The following is a 20,928-nucleotide window of genomic DNA, read 5'->3' on the forward strand; positions in this document are numbered from 1 at the left end:
ACCTATTACCACTTCAACTTGCTTATCCTTGCCCATGTTACCCTCTGATAATATAACTTGTTGTAGGTGAAAGAATTTTGAAAACCGATTAGGTACATTTTAAGTTTATAGATAACAAATAAAAAAGAAATCTTTCATCTTTAGCTTATTGTAAGATTAAAATTTTCATATGTTACTAATAGACTCTATATCGCAATATAGTTTTAAGGCTTTAAGTACAAACATTTTGTGTAAAAAAAAAACATATCCTCATAAATTATATGAATTTATTGATTAAAATACAGAATACTGCAATAGTAATAGTAACAATATGTATTAAATGAACACTTCCCTGCAACTAGCACCTTAATTAAACACTAAATAATATTATGACTTTTAATTTTAATTAATTTTAATAATTAAAATTAACTGTACTATAGAAATATTCGCATTAAAACATACATATGTGTGTACTAGGCACAGTCACGTACATTATTTAATTAAGCAATAATTTCCCCAATTGTTTATTAATGCATTAGGTTATAAAGTAATTAAATAATTAATTTTTATTTATTTATTTATTTATTCTTCATTGATCACATTAAAAATAAGCAAAACAGAAATGTAATTATTTTAATTAATTAATTATTTGTCTGAATAATAACAGATTTTTACGAGAACATGTAACTATACCACATGAGCACACTACATTATAGTCCGCGGCTTTGCCCGCGTCGATAAGTTATTTAAGACATAATAGCATGTGGTCTATGCATATGTGTATTTAGAGGAGATGAGGAGGTGGGCATGCCCACTCTCCTCCAGTGTCAATAAATCAAACAAAACTATGTCTGAGACCACATATATACTTTTTTTAAGGTGTCAGGTCCTAGATATAATCTTAAATAGGCCAATGGGCTCGATTCTGAGGCACCATTTCTCTAAAGCTTTCTTTAGAATTTCAATTTGACAATATAGAGAAATCTTTATTGTACGAATCAATATGAATTAATGTTCTAACAGATTTGAGTCAAAACTATTATAATTTTAACTTATAATGGTTTATAAAACAATAATTTCACAAAATTATTAATAAATTAGTTTAACAGAGATGTTTAGAGAAATAATGCCTCAGAATCTTTCCCAACGTATCTGTGTGTAGAAAATGAAGTAAATAAATAAAAACAGTAAGTCAAGTTGTTCAATCGTGATCATGTGACAAAAGCATACAAAAATATTTTACATTTATATTAATATAATTAATAATAATTACTTATGACAAAAATAATAATAAATAAATGGAGTACTGTCTTATATTAATTTATAAATATATATATATATATATATATATATATATATATATATATATATATATATATATATATATATATATATATATATATATATATATATATATATATATATATATATATATATATAGCTTAAGGAACTAATATTTATACTGGCATTTTGATTCTGCCAAGAGTATGTTTTATACAACAATGTTGAATGCAACCATGTAGTGTTTCGAACCGACTGTCGTAGAAATAATGAAAGATTGTGTCCCATAAAGAAACAACCGACTCTGTTATGTGCATGGTACTGCTCATGTCTATAGGCGACGGTTAGCACTTTCCATCAGGTGGGTCGTCAGCTTGTTTGCTATTTTAAGTTGTATAAAAAAAAAAACCGAGTTCTATTCTGACAAAATCAGTTATTTTTATCTATAAACTAAATTACTGTACCAATTTTGACTAAATTGTGGGATTAATCATAATTAATAATTATAAGTACATGCTTCAGGATAAAAAAATAATTTTCCAAATGCGTATATAACTGATGGGGTAATAAATATAAAAAAAATACAATCGAATTTAAAAACCCCTATCTTTTTAAAGTTGGTTAAAAATAAACTTTAAATTATATGTTAATATTATTTCTTTAGCCTTTTTTTTATTTTAAAGGATTAAAGTCAATAAAAAAAATACGTGCAAAGATGTTTACAATTTGTGTCAAATGTAGGGAAAAGATTACAAGCAAAATGATTAATACAACTTATTTTAATATTATAAATAAATAAATGCAACGTTGAATACTTGATTAAAAATATTAGTTCCAAAAAAGTATATTAAAAAAAAAAATTAAACTACAGTAAATACACTTATATTAGATAAACAAGTTTTAAGAATAACATTAGATGTAATATGCTATTAAAATGTTTAATTCGAGGATATATCTTAAAAGCGTGTTCACAATGATAAAAAACTAATAAAACAAGTAAAAATAACTGGAGGCGAGGCTTCACTGGTACGGTATTTACTTATAAGCTTTTTTTAATGTAAAATTTAATATAATAATGCTTGATATGTTTTTCATTTATAAAACATGTATTATATATGATTAGGTACTACATTACTGCAAAAATTCGAACATTAATAGTAAAATTTTAGTATTTGCCAACACGAGTTGGTAAATGTGAGGAATTAAAAAAAAAAAGTATAATTTTCGGGTTTTCACCGAACCAAATGCTAGTGGTCAGATAGTTCCTGACCTATTACTTAACTGACTTTATGGGCACCATTATACTAAACATTTCTAAATATTATGTCTATTTTTTAAGAGTAACCACGACTCTGATGTGAATAACAAGTATCACAGTACATTTCGAACTTGCACTTTGTACTCATGGTCAGAAAAACAGGTTATTTTTAATTGGTGAAAATAAAAAAGTTCCACGTTGAAGGATGATAGGTGATGTAGATCAGCTGGCCCATGTTGATAAAGGTAAGCTTAGGTTTGGTGAAAACCCAAAAGTCATCTTTTTTTTTTTATATAAAATTTCTTACATTTACCAAATCATGTTTGTAAATTTTAAGTCTTACTAATGTACAGGCTTTTATAGTGACATATGTACTTACAAACGTATAAATAAGCCTATCAAATATTACGAGCTGATATCAATTTTTATAACATTACAAATATATGAAAAACTTGAACAATACATGTTTGTACTTATTACAGTAGTCTCAAGTCAGGTTTAGGTCCTACCTTCTCATATGCCTCGTCTAATAACGTACATATTAGTGATATGTTGTCGTCATTCAGCTTCCTACTTGAGGCGAGCCTGATGGAAGGTTCCGGGCAGTTCCTTTCAACGTCTCTGAGGTAAGCAGCAGGGGTCAAAGCCACTCCTTTTTCGAGGCAATAATTGCAGATTGATCGAAGGTAGGATTGCTTCAAACGATCTGTCAGGTCACCTTTTAGATATACGTGCTTGATTGGGGAAACCTCGTCGCCTCTGACTCTGTAGTGCTTCAAATTTGATAGAGCCCTGAAATATAATGTAATTTTTAGACGATTTTTTTTGGTTTGAATTTTTTTCTTTTCTTGATGTGACACAAATTTTTTTCTGACTTTAAAAAAATGGAGGCTAACAATTTAGTTTTTTTTTTGTGTTTGTCACCTTATAATTCTATCAGTTCTAAACCAATTTGGTAAATTCTTTATTTATCTGACAGTATATAGTTTCATAGAATTTTTATCAAAATCGGTGCAGTAGGTTAGTTTTTAAATCAAAATAATTAGTTTTGCCACAACTGAATTAGTTTTTCTATAGATTACAATCTTATATACAATACCAATTTCTTTATACAACTTACGATAATTGCACTTATATTAGCCGCCACTAGATGGCGTTGTATCAAGAAAAATAAATGAATCACATTTTTAGTAAAACAAATAAGATACTTTCTACACTTAAAGGAGGGCCCAAAAACATACAATATACAGACATTGTTAATTAATGAAAGTTTTAAAACAACATATGTAACAACTTACTGGTTCAGTTTCCTAGAGCTGGCGTCAAGTTCGTTAACTATGGCCGGATTCTCCTCCAACACGTCGAGCGCGGCGATGGCGGCCTGCGTCAACATGGGCGGCAGCGATGCACTGAAGCAATAACCTGAACATATTGTGTAAACATAATTTTATTGTATCAGCCGTAAACTGTACACTGTTGAACATAGGCTTCCCCCTATTGGTGTGTGGGAAAGATTGTTAGTAATCAGGTCGACTTCCACGCGGTTATTATTATTGGTTAGTTTCCAGGGGGAAACGATCGTGACTAATTCTTTTTAAATCGTTCACAATAAGCTTGGTTTCACCTGGTTTCATCCTCACCTATCACCACTCACTGGTGCACTGCCAGCGTATACCGATAGTGCAGGCGGGGTTACCATTCCAACATCGTTACGGATTAACATTCCATTATCATATTGGGGTGTTTTGCCACGCTTGGCAGACAGGTTGGCAACCACAGTTAGGCTTTGGTGATGTTTTAAGAGAGACGCTTCTCTCCAGTCTTCGACCTTTAAATTCCCATAGTCACCTCTTACGACACCCATGGGAAATAAAGGGGTGGTCCATTTTATGCCGGATTCTACTACTATTATAAATTCAAAAGTTTGTGAAACTGTTTAGACGGATGAATGTTTGTCACTCTTTCAAGCAAAAACTACGGAATGGATTTAAATGAATTTTGATACGTGGACAAGCGCTCTCCTAATTTAGCGCATAGGGTACTGTATGCACTCGTTCACGCGATCGAAATCGCGGTATAAAGCTTGTAACTTAAATGGTGATGAAATTTATTAGTTTTTTTTTTGATGGGTGGAAATGGAATGGTAACCCCGCCTGCGTTAAAGGTATATGCTAGCGAGGCACCAGTGATAGATGATAGATGAAAGCAGGTCAGTTAGCCCATCGTGAAGTATTCCACGAAAGTAGCCACGACGGTTTTCAGGGGGAACCACATGGAGGTCGCCCTGATTAGTAACATTGCTAGCATTGGGGCTGTTAGACCCCATCGCTAATAATCTCTTTCCCCCTGCTGTCAAGTATTAGGTCCACCCTGCATAAATATTTTAATGTGTGTAAAAAAAAATAAAAAAAAACATACCCAAGCCGGAAAGTCTCTGGTGTTCAACAATGAAGTGTGTGCCAGCACAGAAACCACCAATCGTCGCAAACGAATGCTCCAACGAGCCCATAATTAGATCTATCTCATCTCTCGGTATGTTGAGATGCTCCGTTATGCCTCTACCATGTTTACCTAATACCTGAAATAAATTACAAACAGAACTATTAATTCACTCTTCAATTTATATATATATATATATATATATATATATATATATATATATATATATATATATATATATATATATATTCTAGACATGCAAAGTTGCAGTTAAAAGCTAGTGCTTAATAGAAATAAATTACAGAGTGAATTAATAGTTCTGTTGTACGCTGATGGGGATGATGATGATGACGCTGATGATATATATACTGACGGGGATAAAAAAAAACCTTTTTTTTATTTAACTTAGAATGGCAAACAAGCAATTGGTTAAAACACCAATCACCATTCTATGCCGTTTGTTCCCGCCTAGAATGGGTCACACCTTCCTTTCCCGTGAATGGTGTAAGAGATGACTAAGGGAGGGCGAAGGATGGACAGCAGCATCCCTCTTAAAACATCTTTAAAAGCCTAACTGCGGTTGCCAACCCGACTGCCAAGCGTAGCAACTACCGGCAAAACTCTCCTTAAGGGGAAGGCTTATGTCTAGCAGTGGACAATTAGTGGCTGAAATAATATTTATTATTTTTTATTTATAATTTATTAGACAAAAAACACAAAGTTACAAACACAAGATACAAAGGGCCCCACACTAGGTGAACCTGTATCGTGGGAACCCGACAAAGATTAACAAATTGCGGGTATTAATACGGTAATAATAATAATAAACCTAAGATATAAACATACTTTACAAGAAATCAAAGTAGCTGACATTAAAATACCAAAAAAGCATTGAATCTACACAAATTATCAATATTTCAACCATGGACTTGGAATTTAACAAAACCATGTTAAACAGGTTCAAAGTAATGTATGTAATAAACAAAAATACAAACAGCTAAATGTGGCAACCACTGGCTCTAATTGTTAGCAAATATTTGTGATGCAAATTAGGCCACCCGTAAACTATAACAAGTGTTAATTAAAGATAATAAGAAAGACTATGCAATATCTAAACCTCATTATGGTTTGATTTTCTTTCTTGCATTACCAGAGGGACACTTTGTACAAAAGTCGATTGCTTGGGTACCTCTGTCCCATTCATGTTTCTACCGTGAAGCAGTTGTGTTTGCATGGCCGTGTTTTGGTTTGAAGGGTGGGATATGGCGTGAATTTACTGGGTACAGAGGAATAACATCTGAGTGCTCAGGAATGGCAACGCATGGGGAAACGGTATACTCTATTATGTCTATGGTACTACTCATGTCTATAGGCGACGGTTACCACTTTCCATCAGGTGGGCTGTCAGCTTGTTTGCCATTCTAAATTGTACAAAAAAAAGGAAAATACGACTTCAGCAACAAAATTCTAAAATCTAGCTAGAAAATTATGATAGGTATAATAAAGTGGGAAAGAGTAATGTGCCTTATAAGCTATGACAATGGGTAAACATTAGATACTATTTTGTAACTTACACCAATGGATAAACTTTCATCCAGCATAATCCTCAACTTATACCTCCGTGCTAATTCCACCAGTCTCTTCAGGGGACACATTTCCCCTGTATTCATATATATAGCTTCGGCAATGACAAACGCTCGCCTCCGAGGGTTCAGTTCTTTTTTCTTGAGAGCCTCTGATAACAGTTCTTCAAGATGGTCCATATCATTATGATTGAAATATTGTACCGTGCTGCGGGCAGCATCAATTCCTTTTTGGATTGCAAACCAAACACTTTCATCACTAAAACAATAATTTTTAGTTAAAAAAAAAAAACTTATTAATAAAAAATAATGAAATATATTTGATTTGAGTTTGAAAAAGCAAACAAGCATACAGCCTATCTGATGGTAAAAAGTACTGTACTCTATTGATGCCTGCAACACTAGGTGTGTTATGTACATGTTGCCTTCCTACATTTCCTTTGAAATTGCATTGTACGTAACCATTTAGGATTTTTTTTTAATCAACTTAGAATAGCAAACAAGCTGACGGCCCAGCTAATGGAAAGTGGTAACTGTCGCCTATAGACATGAGCAGTACCATGAACATAACATACTGTTTCACCCATGATACCCCCCATGCGTTGGCAAAAGATCCATCCCAATCATTGATAGAGAGAAATTATGGGTACTTTATTTTACTACTATAATAAAATTGTAACTTGACAATGTTTGTTCATTGAAGGTATTTAGGGGAAAATTGATGATGGGGCCTTAATAAGAGTGATAGAAGTCAAAACAATAAATTTTGTCTATCTATAGGAACCATCAAAAAATAGTAGCAAGCAAAAAGATAGTTGAAAACATAATAATACTAACAATATGCCTCAGTTTCACACATGCCAATTATAATGTACTGTACACACATATAAAATAATATATATGTAAATGATAATGCAACCTGTACAAAAATCTATTGTGTACTAAAGAAAAATAATTTAATAATATTCAGACACAGATAACACCATCATTTTAAGATGAGAGTATAAAAAAAATCTATCAACTCTATTTCCTATCACAGAGAATAATACTTTTTTAAATTTTTTTTATTATTGAAGGGGCAATTGATGGAATGTGATAATGTGGTCTAAGACGGAGCTTGTAGGCTCACAAATAGCCTATTCACTTAGGGGGGAAGGGATTATTAGTAATGAGGACTCACTCTGACTGAGTCTCACTGCTAGCACTATACCTTGTCAGGTCGACCTGCCTATGGTCCCCCCTGAAAAGCATTGTGCTGAATGCCAGGTGTATCCATCAAGGAGGGCTAACTAACCTGCCTCTTCATTCTCACCTATCATGCCTCGCTGGTACCTCGCCAGCATATACCGTTAGAGCAGGCGGGGTTACTATCCCATTATCATTCACTAAAAAAAAATATCCTATTCACATTTGCTTAATACAATAACAAGTAGAATCAAAATTTACTTACGCAAATATAATATCTCCACGCTTGGCATAAGAGGGTATTGCACTTGATATGGTTGAAAACCCATAGGAATACACTGCTGTTTCCTCCACCTCTAAAAACTTGGCCAAGCGCTCCTCTAATTCTAAATGGACATCAATTGTACCGTAAAATCCTCTCGGCCCACAAGAACCTACGCCGTATTTATCCAAGGCCTTCAATGAACTTTCTATTATAGATTCTTCTTTATGAAAGCAAAGGAAACTAGTAGCACCAACATTCAATACTTTATCGTCAATTTTTCCCATCAACGGTGGGTTCTCCAGAGAAATATCTTGCTCTATTAATGGTTGTGGACTCCATTCCACAGGTCTTCCGTTGCATAGAGGATCGTAGGATTTCGATTTTTTCTTCGACCATAAAAAGTACATCGAACCAAGCACCACTTGGAGTGCAATTAATAACGTCCACCAGCTGGCCTACAATAGATGTGCATTCAAAAATACATAATTTCATTTTTACTGCACAAAAAAAATCTTAAAAAATTAATAAAAAAACTAATTATGACTGTTACTTATGATACTTTAGTAACTTACCGCTTCGTACATGTCCATTAAAATCATTTTACTTTATAAAGCTGTTAAAGAAAATTAATGATTAAGTATAAAAAGTACTGTTTTTAATAATATATTTTTTAGAATAGAAGTGTTTCTGATTTAGTATTGTATTTGATACTTCAAAATTTCATTGAATTGGAAATAGGTAATATAATTACATATCAGGCGTAAAGTGATAGAAGTGCGTCAGTCAGACAGTCGAGTCTTGAGTTTTACGTCATTTGTGTCAATTTTTTGACATTTCATGGATACAATTTAGGAATCATTGGGTACTAAAATTTGCAAATTATGCACAGTTACAATTGTGATACTTTAGAATTTTCTTTCCTTACTTAGTTATTTTATTCTGATTTTAGCTATGAAAGTGAATTAATTATCTTTGCAAATTCACAATTTTAAAAACAATTATTGATTTGTTAATTTGTGCAAAAAAGACAATCAGTGCGACCACGCTTTATCTAAAAAGATGTCATTCGTATGTCAATCACAAATGTCAGTGTCAACTATTTATTCACGATGACAATAATTACCAAAATAATTACCTGTCCTATTTTGTCTATAAAAATTTACCTCGGTACCTAATCTAATCAGATACTTGTATTTACTTTTTATTTATAAATTAATAAGATACTCTAATTTTATACATTTAAATGTTAATTTATAACAATTATTTTGAAATCAATTGAAATAAACATAGTGACTATTTACTCTGAGGTAAAATATCGTTTAGTAACATGAATTTCGGTGGAACATTAAGGGTAAACAAGTTTGCTTGTTTTACATTAGTATTTATAGTTTTTCTCATTATTTATTGGCGGTCGAGCGGTGCGAATTACACGACTGATAAGAGTGATTTCGTCAATTTAAAAAGTTTACTCAAAGCTGCAATTTACGCGGCCGAGCGAGGCGGTAAAAAGATTATAGAGGGCAAGAATCGTGAGTTGAACGTGAAAAGCAAAGGGAAGACTCAGGAAGGGGCTAATGACCCGGTGACGGATGCTGATTACTCGTCCCACTGTGCGATGTACTATAGTCTCAAAAATACGTTTCCAAAGCTGACAGTGGTCTCCGAGGAGCATACGAAGAGTGATTCTAGTTGCGAACATCAAGAATTACTCGACATAGACAACGCGCCGCCGGAACACAAACAAATAGATTACTTGTATGATGAGCAAACTTTATTTAAAGATGTCACTGTCTGGATTGATCCTTTGGATGCCACACAGGAGTATACAGGTATAAATTTTATACTTTTTTGTTTAATGGATGATAATGGAATGGTAACCCAGCCTGTACTAACGATATATGCTGGCGGGGCACCAGTGAGGGATGATAGGTGATGATGAAAAGGTAGGTCAGGTTTTTATTGATGGAAACAAGTTGAAATCGAAATTGTCAGCATCTCTTTAAAAGCGTTCATAACTTTAGCTTACGGAAGTGTGGCAATGTCACAATTATTTGTCAATTATCAAAAATAAGGTTAACTTATTTTCAATATTTCTGATTGATTATTTAAAAGTTCTCTGCTAGTTAATTAAAACATTAATCAAGCGGTAATATTCTTAATTTTGCTGAAAACTAAAATTTTGATGGCAAAAATATATTTGGATAATTACAATTTTAGTAAACTATGTTAAAGTATATATAAATTATTTACTGTTGTATTTTAAATAGTAAATTATATTTTCAGAGGGGCTGTATCAGTATGTGACAACTATGGTGTGTGTGGCCATCAGGGGGGTGCCTGTGATTGGTGTGATCCACTTCCCGTTCCCACCTCGCACATACTGGGGCTGGATGTTCAGGAAAACCTCCACCAACATACCAAGTGTACCCCATGTAAGTTGCTCTAGTAGAAATTTAAGTTCCTTATCACTCAAAATTATCAACAACCACCCTTCTGTACTAATGTTATAATACTGAAAGTGTGTATGGTTTGGACTCTAATGGTTTAACCAGGTACTATGAAATTTGATATATACATACCCACTATATGAAATCCAAAACTGATGCCATCATCACCCTTTTATGATCATACCTTTTCCCATAGAGCTGGTATTCACCTTCATTTCTTGGGCGCATAGCATACTACTACTGTCTGTGCATCCTTTACTTCTACCTTTCTTGTACATCTAGTGTTGTGTACATGAGCTCTTGTCTTCAATTTTCTCTTTACAATGTATTATGGGAAATTTAATAAAAATTTATCTACAAATATTTAAAAGACTGGCATCACACTTATATTGCAGGTGTTAATGGGAGATGGTAGCCGCTGTCCATCAGATGGACCGTTTGCTTGTTTGATGTCCTAACAATAAAAAAAGGGTATAGGCTACTTTTTACCATGGTCAGTAGAATGTCTTGTCTGAAGCTTAAGACCAGGTATTCCCTGGGAAATAATTTTAAATATATCAAATATATTGGCCAATTATGAATGCAATTGGCTTCAGTATAGTGCCATTTCTAGTTTTTGCCTCTTTGTTTAATTATGTTTTTTACCATATAAAAAATATAATTAAAAATAAAGATAAAGAGTAAGCTGATAGAGTGGTATCACATTCGATAAGAATCACACTCTGTCTTGCCTCTTCCTGCCATTTAGCACTAGCTTGTATGCTATTTTCCATCAAATAGGCTGACTGTTGGCTATTCCAAGCTATGTATGTGTATTTACAGAAAGAAGAGAATAAAGATCAACCCAGAGTGATAGTATCCAGATCACACCCGGGGAAAGTGGCAGAAATTGCAAAGGAAGCGTTCGGATCGAAAACGGTAGTGACGCCAGCCGCCGGTGCCGGCTACAAGGTAATGGCGGTGGTGAATGGCACATACGACGTTTATCTACACGCGACCGCGATCAAGAAGTGGGATCTCTGCGCTGGAGACGCCATCATAAAAGCTGTTAACGGCAAAATGACGACTGCAAAAGGAACCCTCATCACCTACGGACCCACTGAAGAGGTCAAAGTCACAGATGGTCTCCTGGTCACATTGTATGACCATGATTACTATTTGAGTAAAGAACCTAAGATACTATCCACAATGCCTTGAATGTGCCAACATTTTCATTTCACAGGTACAACTGACGTTCATAGTACGGACGTGGGTGTCGAGGGTACATTAAAATATGTTTGAAAATTTGAAATTATGGCGTTAACGGTTTTTTTTTACATATTATAAATGCGAATGTTTGTAAAGATCGATGGACGGATGAATTTTTGTTACTCTTTCACGCAAAAACTACTGGTTTGAATATTTGGTACATGGATAGGTTATATCCTAACTTTACACAAACAATATGTATCGATTAATGCATGCGACACTGCGGGATGTAACTAGTGACGACTAAAATTACGCGACAGGCGAACTGCATATTAAAGGTAACTTCTTGCGCCGGTCCAGCGGGTCTACCATGAAATTAAATTCCGAAATTTCGGACTCAATTTCGTGTTTTTGTTTATACCAAATTCGGACCAATAAATGGAGTTTAACATTTCGTTCGTCATACATCCTATCATAAAAGTCCAAAGGAACAATATTTTAACATTTTTAATATTTCCAAACGGCATGCATTATGTAATTTTAACATCAAATTTCTATTTCTTTTGGCTCCGAAGTTTCGGAAAACATTGTAGGCCCTCAGGTATCTTGCATCCAAATTACGTGGTCTAGTAATTAATATCGGTGACATAGTTTCCTCTTCTTCAGAATGGTCTGTCATTGCTATACTTATAGGTGGCTTGAAATAGTATTTTGATTTTTTTTTCTATTGCTATTATTAGTGTATTGCGTGTTGGTCCTTTTCTAGACTTACGATATTGACTCTACAATGAAATAATATTAAAAAGTTAATATTAAAACTATGTCTATACTAAGAGCATAGACAATATTATAATTATGTACAATCTTCTACAATTACCATTCATTGTAAATCGATGAATTTACAATAAATGATTATCAATTTTGTTTTAATATTATGTTAGCTTTTTAACTGTGAAAGACTTTAGAAACTATGTATTTACCAAACAATAAATGATGCGGTGTTGCAGAACATGTTACTCATAGGTGTATTTAGGCTGGGGCCGGATGAGCTTCGCCCAACCTAGAATTATCTGGTGCCCACTCTAGAATACCAGCCAAGATTTGTAAAGACAAATCTGAGAGTGCATATGTGCCTTCATTAAGAAGCCAGAGCTCCACGCCACATTGGCAGGCGGGTTGGCAACCGCAGTTTGGTTTTTGGTGATGTTTAAAGAGGTATGCTGTCCATCTCTCGACCATAGTTCCCTTAGTCGCCTCTTACGACACCCATGGGAAAGGAAGGGGTGACCTATTCTAAGCTACTCCTCTGTACCCTGTAAATTCACGCCATATCCCACCATTCAAACCGAAACACGGCCATGCAAACACAACTGCTTCACGGTTGAAACACGAATGGAACAGAGGTACCCAAGCAATCGACTTTTGTATAAATTCTCCCTCTGGTATTTTAACACTCCTTTTTTCCTATAGGTAACTTTTCCAAAGAATTTTTTTTTATTGAAATTGTTTCAAATGAATGAATATAATCGAAGCATTTGGCGTTCCATTGTTTCTGCCTACCCTAATGGGAGACAGGCGTGACAGATACGTATGTATGTATGTATGGTTCAAATGAGTTGCTTATATAGAGCGTTCACTGTAATAGTAGAAGAAGGAAAGAGGTTTGTTTGAATCGAAGCATTTGTCGTTCCATTGTTTCTGCCTACCCTAATGGGAGACAGGCGTGACAGATATGACTGTAATAGTAATAACAGTACATACATGGCTTTAGGTAATGGTTGATTTAGTGCTTATATCTATCTATCCTATTAAAGAGCTGCACTCTTGTCGCTGGAGCTCTTGCCACTCACTACGATTTTCAGCGAGTCTCCTCACTTCTTGATACGACTTATATAATTAAGTGCTTATTTAATTAACATTATTTGTTGCTAACTAATAGAAGTACACAACACACATTTTTGTAATGATATTTTAAAGGAATTAAGGTTTCCACTGTTTGACATATTACAAATTCTATTATTATATGGTACATAAAATAAAAGGCTGTGATTTAAAATATACATAATTATTTTGTGGTGTTTTGTGCAATCAATATATTTTTCTCTTTATTTACTGTATTGTCAAAAGAAAGTCACAGAATTAATGTGTTAAGAGACATGTCGACTACATAATATAGATAACATGACCAACGGCGTAAGAATATGGTGGCAGAGTGGGCAAAATACCATAACTCCGGTTTGAAGGGGCCTCTGGTTCGATGGCCGTGAGCATAGGAAGGATCTAGTATTTATTTATTATTATTATTATATTAGTTAACTGTCTACCGTTGAACTCATGCCTCCTCTATAATTAATTTAATTACAGTATTAACTCAAGGACATTTTTTATGCAACTTAGAATGGCAAATAATTTGTATATTTTTTATACCCCCCATGCGTTGCCATTCCTGAGGACTCAGGTGTTATTCCTCTGTACCCTGTAAATTCACTGCCATATCCCACCCTTCAAACCGAAACACAGCCATGCAAACACAACTGCTTCGCGGTAGAAACGAATGGAACAGAGGTACTCAGGCCTCGCTCCATCAAAGTCTGTACAGAATCTGTACTTTGTACAAAATGACTTTTGTACAAAGTGTCTCTTTCTTACAATTATACAAATAAATCACAAATAAAACAAGATGAAGAAAAATTACGCATTTTGGCTATTCTATACTTTGTTAGTAGTACTTAGTTAGTATACTTTATTATATCCATGGTACTGCTCATGTCTATAGGCGACAGTTACCACTTTCCATCAGGTGGGCCGTCAGCGTGTTTGCCATTCTAAGTTATATAAAAAAAAAGGAATTTTGCCAGTAACCGCCACGCTTCGCGCACAGTTTCACCAGTGATGTTTTAAGAGGAATATTGCTGCCCATTCCTCGACAATTAAGTTCCTTTTGTCGCCTCTTACGACACCCACGAGAAAGGAAGGTGTAGCCCACACTATGTTGGAGCCACACGGCAATTGGTTTTAAATATGACCTGATTATGTAGAAAATAGCTAAATTTCTTACTAGAAACCACCAATTTTTTGTAGAGACTTTCTTCCCTCTTTTATTTCCCACCTTTATATGTGAATGGCGAACATGCTGATTACCGTGGACATCACAGAATATACTGTGACGCCCATAATAGCTCTTATGCGTTGGGCTAACGCATAAGGGCTATTGTAAGTGAATGGAGGTGGCTGTTTTCTGCATAGCTAGCAGCTAGTTTCAATTGTGTTCGTCTCAGTCATTGACCAATTTTTTTTTTTTAAACTTTGACAAGGGGCTAGTGTTGCCCATTCAGTATTTAACAATTTTAGGCACTTTTCAATTTGGCCTTACTTAATAAAAGTGCCAATACGAGGATCTAACAGTTATGTAGTAACTATATATTCTTAGTTTGGACCTAGATGCCGTTGTGTAATGTCTCCATGTGGTCTATATATATATATATATATATATATATATATATATATATATATATATATATATATATATAATTGACTACAATTATTTGCTCAGTTTGTCTACCAAATTTAATGTAATAAGTAGGTATTGAAATTTTTTATGAGCCATGTAATTCTTGTATGTAGTTTTTGTGTTATTCTTACCTTTATAAATTAGCATTCAAAAATGAACTAAATTAAGTCATTTAGTATTGTAACTAACGTACACCATGTAAATATTGTATTAATTAGATATTTAATTATGACTAATTTATTTTCATAAAAATCTGTTATATATACTAAATTGAGTTTTTGTTACTAAGTGCTAGAGTTAATAAAAAAATCTACTTGATTCTGTCTGTTTTACTTGTGTAACTCTAATCTATCGGGGGGGGGGGGGGGGGTTAATAATACAGGCATGTTAACGGTCCCATTTCCAACAATATACCCGGTCAGGTCGACCTCGTGCTGAATTCCAGGTGTATTCATTACGATGGGCTAACTGACCTGCCTTTTCATTCTCACCCATCATCCCTCACTGGTGCTCCGCCAGCGTATAGCATTAGCGCAGGCGAGGTTATCCTTTAAAAAAATCGTATATTTTCGTAAGAATTCTTTTTTAATCTAAACTTATTTTTTTTTAAGTGCCACTCAATGACATCAAGTCATTCACCTAGTCCTTAAACTACGATAACTTGTTATGAGGCACAGGGAAATTAATATCTGGGTTCACGATGTGAACACCCAAAATTGAGCCGATTTAGAAAAAATCGTTTTCTAAATGGACTCCACCTAGACTTGAACACAGGATCTCCTACCTTGGAAGTACCGGGGGAAAGAGATTGTCAGTATCGAGGTTTAGTAGTTCACATAATGTTGCCCACAACAAATGATGCCCACAACCACTTTTTACGATCGTACGGCTCGCCATCGACAGCGAGTACATCCTCATGTCCTACAGCTTCAATGGTCGCGTACTGAGCGGTTTCAGAGATGTTTCCTCCCACGAACACTCAGGTTGTGGAATGAGCTCCCTGCCGAGGTTTTCTCAAGACAACAGCATGGGGTTCTTCAGGGTCGGCAACGCGCGCGTAATACCTCTGGTATTACAGGTGTTCATAGGCTACGGTAAACCAGTTACCATCAGGTGTGCCGTATGCTTGTTTGCCACCTCAGTGGTAAAAAAAAAATAAGGTTTATCAAGTCAGCTTTTACGTGATTTCCCCTTGAAACCATTGTGGTTAATTTTTGTGACATTCGTCATGATAAGCGTTATGACCTGATTTTATCTCCACCCAACATCAGTTATGACCTGCTTTTATCTCCACCCAACATCCCTTACTGGTACCTTGTCGGTGTATATTGATAGGCAGGGTTACCGGCATTTTCATACATAAAAAAAGGGGGAAGGGATCGTTAGTAATGCGGGCTACCAATCCCATTGCTAGCAATATACCCTGTCAGGTCGACCTCCACGCGGTCCCCCTGGAAACCATCGTGCTGAGTTCCAGGTGTAATCATCACGATGGGCTGACTGAACTGCTTTTTTTCATTATTCACCTATCATCATTCACTGGTGCCCCGCCAGCGTATACCGTTAGCGCAGGCGGGGTTACCATTCCATTAATCATGCATTAAATAAAAAAAAAAACATCAAAAAGAAAAAACTCGAAAGTACCTACAGCTACGGAGGTAGTCAATTATAGAAGTTTTAATTGTGGTAGAGCCACGCTGTAATCCTATATGGTATTGCAGCATGAATGGGCCGGCTCGACCGGGGAAGTACCACACCCTCACAGAATACCGACGCTAAGTGGTTGCACTTTTAGTGCGATCACATTCCGTATGGTGAGTGAGGGAGTCCGGAGGCCCATCCCATACCCATCCCATACCCATCCCTTTCCTATTCCTAAAATCCTTTCCCCAACCCCGTCCCCCCTATCTTACAACACGCAACCATGGCAGTGGAATTAAAAAAAAAAATAACATACCCCAGGGAGGTACCAGTAACCATGTTGCTGGAGAATCCTCTCTCGAGCAACCACGCTCGGGCTGCCCTGCGTATTCTGGGGGGGGGCAAAATTCCGCTCTTTGAAACCAAAGGCAAACGGAGCAAGATTTCTACGGCATCCCCTTCGCTCAATGTGAGCTTCTGCAATATCAGGGGATTACATTCTAACTTAAACGCTGTTCACCACCACCTAGAAACGGCGCGGCCGGCATTGCTCTTTCTAACGGAGACACAGATATCCTCTCCAAACGAAACTTCATACCTGACGTACCCGGGATATAAACTTGAACATTGTTTTGTTTCGCGTGCCGGTATATGCGCGTATGTCAGAGAGGATATCTGCTGTCGCCGCCTTGGAATTCTTGAAGGTACGGACCTGTCTATATTATGGCTGCGCGTAGACTGCAATGACCATCCTCGCGTCTATGCATGCCTATACAGGTCCCACAGCGGTAACATCGAAACCGACCAACTCATTGAGCACGTCCAAATGACTACAGATTCCCTGCTCGAACAGATTCCTTCCGCTGAAGTCGTGATTCTCGGCGATTTTAATGCCCACCATACCGAATGGCTTGGTTCACGTACAACCGACTATGCGGGAAGATCTGTTCATGACTTTGCTTTGGCTTATGGTCTGACGCAGCTTGTTTCCTCGCCTACGCGAATACCTGATGTGTTGGACCATTCACCTTCACTGTTGGACCTTCTGCTGACCACCCACCCAGACAACTATGTGATTTCCGTCGAAGCTCCGCTTGGATCACTGTCTGGTGCGGAGCGAGGTGCCTCTCATGAGTCCGATTCCACCACGTTCCACGGGTAGACGTCGTGTTTGGCACTACAGGTCGGCAGACTGGGATGAGATGCGGATTTTTTTCGCATCTTACCCATGGAGGCAGGTTTGCTTCGCACTGAGGGACCCCGACGCCATTGCCAATTCCATCGCCGATGTGGTGCTTCAGGGAATGGAATTATTTATTCCTAACTCTGTGGTACCTGTCGGTGGGAAATCCCAGCCCTGGTATGGAGCCTCTTGTAGAATAGCATCTCGCCTGAAACAGGAGTGCTTCCTAGCCTGGGCCAAAGGTGTGGCGTCGTGAGATCCTAACATCAGTGCCCTTAAAAAGAAGTATAACTTTGCCTCTAGGTCCTTCAAAAGAGTTTTGGCCACAGCGAAGTCAGAGCATATTGGTAGAATTGGCAAGAGATTGGCTAGTTTACCTTCGGGGTCTCGAGCTTTCTGGTCTCTTGCCAAAGCTGCACAAGGGAATTTCTGTCAGTCATCTTTTCCACCATTGCGCAGGGAGGATAACTCGTTGGCTCTGAACGCCAAAGAGAAGGCCGATCTCCTTGGATCTCTCTTTGCATCAAACTCGACGTTGGATGACGGGGAGAAACCACCGCCGACCATCCCGCGTTGTAAGAGCTCTATGCCGGATGTTAAATTCACGCAAAGATCAGTGCGTAGAGCACTTCTCTCCCTTGAAATCCATAAGTCGAGTGGGCCCGATGGCATTCCTCCAATTGTGCTTAGGACGTGCGCACCAGAGTTGGCTCCGGTTCTTACGCGTCTTTTTCGGCTCTGTTACTCATCTGGTATAGTCCCAAAGTTTTGGAAGACTGCTTTGGTGCATCCGATCCCTAAAAAAGGAGACCGCTCAGATCCAGCTAATTATAGGCCCATAGCTATCACCTCCTTATTCTCGAAAGTCATGGAATCAGTTGTTAACCATCAACTGCTCCGGTACCTAGAGGATCGCCAGCTGATCTCAGATCGCCAGTACGGCTTTCGACGGGGGCGCTCGGCTGGTGATCTTTTAGTTTATTTAACACACCGATGGGCGGTGGCAATCGAGAATAAGGGAGAGGCCTTAGCTGTTAGTCTGGATATTGCGAAAGCCTTTGATCGGGTGTGGCATAGGGCACTAATCTCAAAACTACCTTCGTTTGGGTTGCCTGCGAGATTGTGCAGTTGGGTCGCCAGTTTTCTTAAGGAACGTAGCATTAAGGTCGTAGTCGACGGAGCATGCTCTGACTTAAAACCTGTGAATGCTGGTGTCCCGCAAGGCTGTGTACTATCTCCGACACTGTTTCTTCTGCATATCAATGATATGTTACAGATCAGTGATATTCATTGTTATGCAGACGACAGTACAGGAGATGCATTATACACCGGTCATGCAAAGATCTCGCGGGCACATACCGATGAGCTCCGGAACAGACTTGTGTCTGAAATCGAAACTTCGCTCGATAAAGTTTCGATCTGGGGTGAACGCAATCTTGTTCACTTTAACCCTAAGAAGACACAAGTCTGCGCGTTCACCGCAAAAAAGACACCGTTTGTCGTATCTCCTTACTTTCGGGGCACTTCCCTCGATAATAAGTCGAGTCTGGGGATTCTTGGCGTCAATATATCTAGCGACGTCCAGTTTTGCGGTCATCTCGTGGAAAAAGCTAAGATAGCTTCCAAAAAGTTGGGGGTGCTCAATAGGGTGAGACGGTATTTCACGCCAGAAAACCGCCTGAAACTATATAAGGCTCAAGTGAGGCCACACATGGAATACTGTTCTCACCTGTGGGCAGGAGCGCCACAGTACCAACTCCTTCCGTTAGACCGCATTCAAAGTCGGGCAGCTCGAATTGTTGACGATCGGCGTCTTACTATCCGGCTCGACCCACTGGAACTGCGTAGAGATGTTGCATCTCTGTGCATTTTCTACCGAATTTATCATGGGGAGTGTTCTGAAGAATTGTTCGGATTGATACCTGCTGCAGATTTTCACCATCGTACAACCCGCCATAAACTAAAATTTCATCCCAACCATCTGGGCAAGTGGCGGTCCTCCACCGTGCGTTTTTCAAGGCACTTTCTCCCACGCACAACCACTCTTTGGAATCAACTTCCAGCAGCAGTATTTCCGAACCGATACGACAACATAACCTTCAAGAAAAGAGCATATTCCTTTTTAAAAGGCCGGCAGCACACCTGCAATGCTGTAGGTGTTGTGGGTGATCATGGGCGGCGGTAGTCACTTACCATCAGGTGAGCCGCATGCTCGTTTGCCCCCTGTGTTGTAAAAAAAAAAAAAAAAAAAGTATATAAATAAAAGAAAGTTTGTTATGTTTAACTATATTTTTATTTTAATAAATTAAGCGGATTCCGTTTCTCATAATACACAATTACAATGCATATTTTAAAAAATAACATATACAGGTGCGTTTCACCGAAATTTATGAATTATTAATCAATACAGGAATGTGTTGCGAACATACGTTGTATCTTTAAAAAGGCGAGCTATGAAGTAAATAGAAAACTAATTAAATGTCTTTCTCTACAAACATTGATAGCACCCATACTTTTTTAAAAACAAAACTTTTGGTTAGGAATAAGTAAAATAGAGAAAAAATTGCTAAGCATCCGTTATTGTTACACGTGAAGGAATCTAACCAATAATGAAATAATTTTTTTTTTATAATATAGCCCCGGACGAATAAAAAGTTCACAAGCGAAGCACTCAATGTGTCAGGTCGCTTATTACACAGCACAACACGTATGCATCCAATTCATAATATTTTTTATAATATTCTTCTGGCTGTATTTAGTATTTATATTTCTATGTAAAACTGTAGCTGTATACGCTGAGTCCTTTGCCTCTTTTTTTTTCACAAGGTTGACAAATAAGCGTGATGGCTGTATATTTTTTCACATTTGTAAAAAAAAAAATACATGCGTATGTTTCAATTATGGTGTGATCGCTGTTATTTTTAATAGTCCGCAGTTATATCTCAAACATTATACAGTTGTACTAAAT

The 20,928-nt window shown here is 36.8% G+C and overlaps 2 protein-coding genes across 2 annotated transcripts; one reads left to right on the top strand and one right to left on the bottom strand.

The window, feature by feature from the left end:
* Positions 1-246: 246 nt before the first annotated feature.
* Positions 247-8,927, bottom strand: LOC113521227 (serine palmitoyltransferase 1). Its single transcript, XM_026906696.3, has 6 exons — positions 8,563-8,927; positions 7,991-8,445; positions 6,532-6,799; positions 4,937-5,096; positions 3,817-3,940; positions 247-3,310 (listed from the first exon to the last, which is right to left on the bottom strand). The coding sequence occupies exons 1-6, from the start codon at positions 8,587-8,589 to the stop codon at positions 2,995-2,997; spliced, it is 1,350 nt and encodes a 449-aa protein (XP_026762497.1). The 5' UTR covers positions 8,590-8,927; the 3' UTR covers positions 247-2,994.
* A 151-nt stretch (positions 8,928-9,078) lies between these two features.
* Positions 9,079-15,454, top strand: LOC113521292 (putative inositol monophosphatase 3). Its single transcript, XM_026906784.3, has 3 exons — positions 9,079-9,819; positions 10,274-10,422; positions 11,260-15,454. The coding sequence occupies exons 1-3, from the start codon at positions 9,318-9,320 to the stop codon at positions 11,632-11,634; spliced, it is 1,026 nt and encodes a 341-aa protein (XP_026762585.1). The 5' UTR covers positions 9,079-9,317; the 3' UTR covers positions 11,635-15,454.
* Positions 15,455-20,928: the final 5,474 nt, after the last annotated feature.

This window comes from Galleria mellonella, unplaced genomic scaffold (assembly GCF_026898425.1).
Source record: "Galleria mellonella isolate WM207_F2 unplaced genomic scaffold, CSIRO_AGI_GalMel_v1 utg99, whole genome shotgun sequence".
NCBI lineage: Eukaryota > Metazoa > Arthropoda > Insecta > Lepidoptera > Pyralidae > Galleria > Galleria mellonella.